At 59.8% G+C, this 5,653-nt stretch overlaps 1 protein-coding gene across 1 annotated transcript in view; it reads left to right on the top strand.

Annotated features, from left to right (window-relative positions):
- Positions 1–4,177: 4,177 nt before the first annotated feature.
- The window catches only part of PLD4 (phospholipase D family member 4), an 8,844-nt gene continuing 7,368 nt past the window's right edge, over positions 4,178–5,653 (top strand). Inside the window, exon 1 of the mRNA XM_029952531.1 lies at positions 4,178–4,424. Within this exon, the coding sequence (XP_029808391.1) occupies positions 4,398–4,424 (27 nt within the window). The 5' untranslated portion in view covers positions 4,178–4,397. The remainder of the gene's footprint in view (positions 4,425–5,653) is intronic.

Genomic DNA, 5,653 nt, shown 5'->3' with positions numbered 1-5,653 from the left:
GGGAGAGGCCCGCGCGGGCGGGGAAGCTGCGGAGAGATGGAGGCCCGAGGGAGGCCGAGCCGCCGGCGGCCGCGGGGAAGCTGGGCGCGTGGGGGGCGCGCGCAGCCGGCGGGAGGCGGGGCGTCACGGCTCAGCACACACGTACCCCGAGGTCCGCGGTGGGAGGGCACAGAAAACAGGCAATGGCCGAGAACGTTCCAGAGGTGATCACAGGGTCAGATCCTCCACCTTCAGAGGCCCAAGCCCCCAGGTGGCCTGATGAGAACCAGTCTAAGGGGACAGAAGACCAAAGACAAAGGGACGGCCTTCAAAGCTGCCTTCAAAGCAAACAGCTGAGGGAGGCGGGCGTACTGGGGGGGAAGGTGTGAAGACGCCAGAAAATGAGGCCTAGGGGAACCGGCCCCGCCCACCCCCACCTGCTCAGCGGGGCTGACCCCGCCCACCACACAGGCCCCGCCCGCCCCACCGGCCCAGGGGGACTGGCTCCGCCCAACTCACAGGCCCCGCCCACCCTCCCTCATGAGCTCAACCCCGTGGGTTAAATTAAAATCAGATAGGGGCGCCTGGGCGGCTCAGTTGGTTGAGCCTCCGCTTGGGCTCAGGTCATGATTTCACGATTCATGGGTTCGAGCCCAGCATCGGGCTCTGTGCTAACAGCTCAGAGCCTGGAGCCTGTTTTCGGATTCTGTGTCTCCCTCTCTCTCTGACCCTCCCTGCTCACACTGTCTCTCTCTCTCAAAAATAAATAAAACATTAAAAATAAGTAAATAAATAAAATCAGACAACATAGATTTTAAGACAGGAGCTGTTATTCAGGAAGTGAGAACAGTGCATAGTGACAGGTGGTCAGTCGGGACATAAAGAGGTACCTGAAGTACAGCCTTCAGGGCAGGAAGCAAGAGTCCACGTGGGAATCTCCATGACCCCGCGCCAGGGAGACGGAATATTAGTGAATGACCGGTACTATTTGAACAGCGCATCCACGAGCCCCACAAAGACGGATGTAGACCCCAGACCCCCCCAGCAGAGGCTGCGTGCTCCCCGAGAACACATTCACAGCCCGTGCAGCACACAAGGTTGGCCACCTAACGCTACATGGGCCTTGTTTTCCAGCCCCGACGCTATTAGGCTGTGAATTACTGACGAAGAAGTAGCTTCAACATTCACTTGGAAATCTTAAACCAAAAAACTTTTTAAAGAACCTTATTTTTATATAATCTTTACACCCAACGTAGGGCTTGAACTCACAACCCTGGGATCAAGAGTCCCACACTCCGCCAACTGACCCAACCAGGTGCCCCTAAACCAGATTTCCAGATCATTCATTACCGACAGAAAAAAAATAAAACACTCAGAAGTAAATATTGGCGGTGCCATGTGAGGGATTGTGGGGTGCGGCAAAAGCAGAATTCTGCAGAAAATGGATCCCTTAAACACTTGTAGCAGCAAAGAGAGCAGGAGATTAAAGAGCCAATCAGCTTAAGGCAGAAAAATAACCGCAGAAACATAATAATATATGACAGGAAGTGGGAGGATGGATGCAGAAAGGTGAAAAACAGGAACGAATTGAAATGAAATCATAATAGAAACAAAAAATATAAAAGTGGATTTCTTGAAAAATATTACTAAAACAGCCAGAATTGTGACAAGCTCTCCCCAGGGGGAGAAAAGACGGGAGACACACACGCCAGTCTGCGGAACGAGAGGGGGTGTCCCCGTGGGAGCGGGCGCATGCGCGGAAGAGGGGGTCACACTTTCGTCCATACGACTCACAGGAGCGAACAGAGACGCGTTCCTAGAAAAATGTCGTTTGCCAAATGTCATTCTCAGAGACACAGAAAGCCTGACCGGTCTTGTAATCACTAAAGAAACCGAATTAATAGTTGACAATCTTCCCGCAAAGATGTGAAAAATCAAAGATAGGTTCCCATGCTCCCCGCGAATTAAAAGGAGTATTTTAGCCTGTTTTTACAAACTTCAAAATGTAGGAAGGAGGGGGTGCATCCCCAGTTCATTCCAGGCCTCTGGTATCTTTCAATAGGAAGACCGCAGGACGAGGAAGAAGCCTAAGGGGTGACAGTCGTGAGCACGGACGGGCCAGCCCATCCGTCCGACCTCGCGTGCCCTGCATCGCGGCTCGAGCCGGGCTCTCCCAGGAGAGAAACCCGAGAAACTCCGTGACTCTCCCCATTACCAGGTTCCAGGAGAGAAACGCGCGTTATGCGTCGGGGCAGAGCCCAGACCGGAGTCGCAGTGATGTTAGAATCGCTCGGCGGACATTGTGTTAGAGATATGACACGCCGAAGCTAATAAACAATCACAGGAATGTTGCTGGGAACCGGCACTTTCCGTGTAAGAGGAAAGAGATACAAGTCCAGACCGGGCTCCCGGGAGGAAACCTGGGGATGGACGTGAAACCGGGGCCGCGGGGCAGCCTCGGCCCCACGTTCTGCGCAGCGCCATTCATGACGCGCACCCACGGTGCCACCCCGCGTGCCCACCGGCCGACAAACGCCTGAAGATGTGGGATGGGGGGCACCGGGGGACTCAGTCAGCAGAGCGTCAGACTCTTGGTTTCAGCTCAGATCATGATCTCATGGTTCATGGGATCGAGCCCAGGGTCAGGCTCCACCCTGACAGCACAGAATCTGCTTGGGATTCTCTCTCCCTCTGTCTCTGCCCCTCCCCTGCTTTTTCTCTCTCTTTTTCTCAAGATAAATAAATACACCTAAAAAAAACCCCCGATGTGTATATTCACATATGTGACAGAATACTACTCAGCCATAAACAAGAAGGAAATCCCACCACCGGTGACACCTTGGGTGGGCCTCTCCGGAGTCCCGTGACCTGAGGGGAGTCCAGGAAGGACAAACAGTGTAGGGTCGCTCCCACGGTGGAACCTGAAAACACCGGGCTCACAGATGCAGGTGCAGTTGCAGGGGCAGGGGTGGGGAGCAGCCCGGGTGAGGGGCCGCAGGACACGCCTGCCGTGGTCAGGCAGGTGGGTGCTGGGGTGTAGCGGGCAGCACCGTCAGTTCTCAGGAAAAGCACTGACTGCGTGGCAGTCGGTTACCCGACCCGGTGGTCACTTTGCAGCATACAGAAATACCAGTGGTTGTGTTGACCCCGGACACTGATACAGCGTCATATGTCAGTTATAGCTCAGTAAATGGAGGGTGGGGGACATGATAAAATTAAGAAGCAGAAGAAAAGAGACAGCCTTGTGAGGTCATGGCCGACCTGTCACTTCCTCGCAGGAGCCAGCCGCCAAGCCAAGGCAGGAGCAAGAACGCAGCCGTCTGCGTGGGTCAAGCTGCTGAGAGACCGGACGTCTGCGAGGCGCCGGAGAGTCAGCCCTGGGCCGCTTGCGGGCACCGAGGCGGCACGTTCTCCTGTCACAGACCTAGCGTCCCCGACGGGGGGTGGGGGGGAGCCAAGGCTGCCTCGCGCGGCGCCCCCATGCCATCCCTACGAGGTGAGCCCGCCGCTTCTGCCTCGCACGGGGAAGAGGGGCGGCGCGGGAAGCTGGGTTTGGGGTGATGTTAGGAGGAGGGCAGGGCTCGGAGGAGGCGGCTAGGTCAGGAGGGTGGAGCCCTTGAGATTCGATTGGGCCCCAGAGAGCCCCGCCCCTGCCCCAATGGGGTCGCAGCAAGGAGAGTGAGCCAGGACACCCTACCCAACGGCACCTTGGCCTTGTGCTCTCAGCCCCCGGAGCTGTGAGGAGCAAATGTGTGCTGTTTACCAGCGTCCTGTTACAGCAGCCTGAACAGACTGAGAAACCAGAACTATGACCTCATTCATATCAAGGAGTGACTGGTTTTGTGAACAGTGGCACTGGTGTTGCGATCCTGTAGGGAATCTGTCTATTTAACTCTTCCCCTGTGGGACTTCTGGGATGTCCCTTATGCTTCGAGGACATGGAGGTGATGGCTGAACTCCAGCAGCCTTGTGGGGCCACGAGGCTCTGGTCAATGCTAGGGAGTAGGATATGAGAGCTAAAGGGACCGGCTCCTGGTGGCCATGGAGCCAACACCATCTCCGGACGGCCAGCCCCTAAACCTGGTTAGTGTGAGAGGGACGTGAACGATGACTCAGGCCAGGTCCCTGTGGGTCTCTGTGGCCGGCGCTAAGCCTAATGGATCCTGACGACCGTGACCAGAGAGCGCCTCCGCCGTGGGGGATGGGGCCGGGAGGGGGGAGGCTTTCTCTGCAGGTGAGAGTCTGCAGGCCCCCTCCCCAGGCTGGCTCCCCTGGCTCCAGATGTCTGCGGGGGGTACAGAGGGAGGTGCTCGGGGCAAAGAGGAAGTGGCCAGACGGGGAAGCAGCAGTTACAGAGTGGAGGCAGGTGGAGCCCGCCCGCACAGAGCTGAGGGCCCACAGTCTGCGGCTGCACCAGGATGAGCACCAAGGCAGGAGCCCCAGAGGTAAGTGCCAGCCACAGCAGGGCCAGGCGGAGAGCCAGGGGTCTCCACGCTCCCAGCTGGGCCTGCAGACCACCCTCTCCCTCCGGCCTGGCAGCCTCATCCCATGCTATGCGGGGGAGAAAGTCCTCGCCTCCAGCCCTGACCTCGGACACCTGCAGCGCCCCACGGCTGCCCGCTCTGGCGCTGCCCCGCAGGGTCCCCCAGCCCAGGATGCGCGGCTGCCGGGGCTGCCCTGCACGGCCGGCCAGTGGTGTTCCCAGCGGCCAAGAGGGGATGATATGCTCCGGGCATCAGTGGCCGGGGCCGGGGGCCTGGGGCAGCTCCAAGTCCTGGGTGGGGGCTGCAGGGCTCTGACCTGCCCTCTGCCTGGGACATTGGGGGACAGGCCTTTCTCCGTGTGGTGCACTGGGGAGGAGGAGGTACAGGGCTGTCCCTGGGGCCCCTTGGCCCGTCCCCAGCGGGGACTTCACACTGACTGACTCTCCTCCTGAGAGTGAAGGCGGATGGCGGACCCAGATCCCCCGGGGGGCGGGGGAAGGGAGCACCCTGAGGCCCCGAGCCCCACTCTGGGGGGCTCTCACTGGCAGGCAGTGGCGCCCGGCCTCCGTGGCTCCGCCTGAGGCCTTGTTCTGGTTTCTGGTTCTGGCTTCTGGGGGTCCCCACCACGTTGTAATGCTCTGGCTCAGGGCAGACACAGCCTCCTAGCGCCACCCCTCCCCACACTGAGGCAGGCCAGGGCGTCCCCTGGGCGGACAGCCCTCGAGCGAGCCCCAGGCTGAAGCTAGGGCCGAGCCAGCTGCCCCTGGTCTCACCCACGTGCGGCCCTGGAGCTCCCTCCCCACAGACCCAGGCCTGCAGACACCTCGTCCGTGTTTAGCCAGGGTGACCTGTGACTGCACAGGCTCTTTCCTGCCGCCCTGAGTGAGGGGCATGCTGAACTGGGGAGCACGCGGCTCATGGTGGCATTTGAGGCCACTCTGAGGAGGGACTCCAGCTCCAGCAGAGGCCCAGCCAGCCCGGCTCCCAGCTCTCGGTGGGGAGGACCTCCCTGAGGGGCAGGGCACACGACCATCCTCAGCTTCGACAGAGTCCTGCTGCAGAGGGAGAGGCCCCAGACAGCGCCCCAGGGCCGGACCCAGCCCCCAGCCCCCAGACTGCGCTCCAGGGCCTGACCCAGCCCCCAGCCCCCAGACTGCGCTCCAGGGCCTGACCCAGCCCCCAGCCCCCAG

Source organism: Suricata suricatta, chromosome 9 (genome assembly GCF_006229205.1).
Source record: "Suricata suricatta isolate VVHF042 chromosome 9, meerkat_22Aug2017_6uvM2_HiC, whole genome shotgun sequence".
Classification (NCBI taxonomy): Eukaryota; Metazoa; Chordata; class Mammalia; order Carnivora; family Herpestidae; genus Suricata; species Suricata suricatta.
This window is presented reverse-complemented; position numbering and strand designations above follow the sequence as displayed.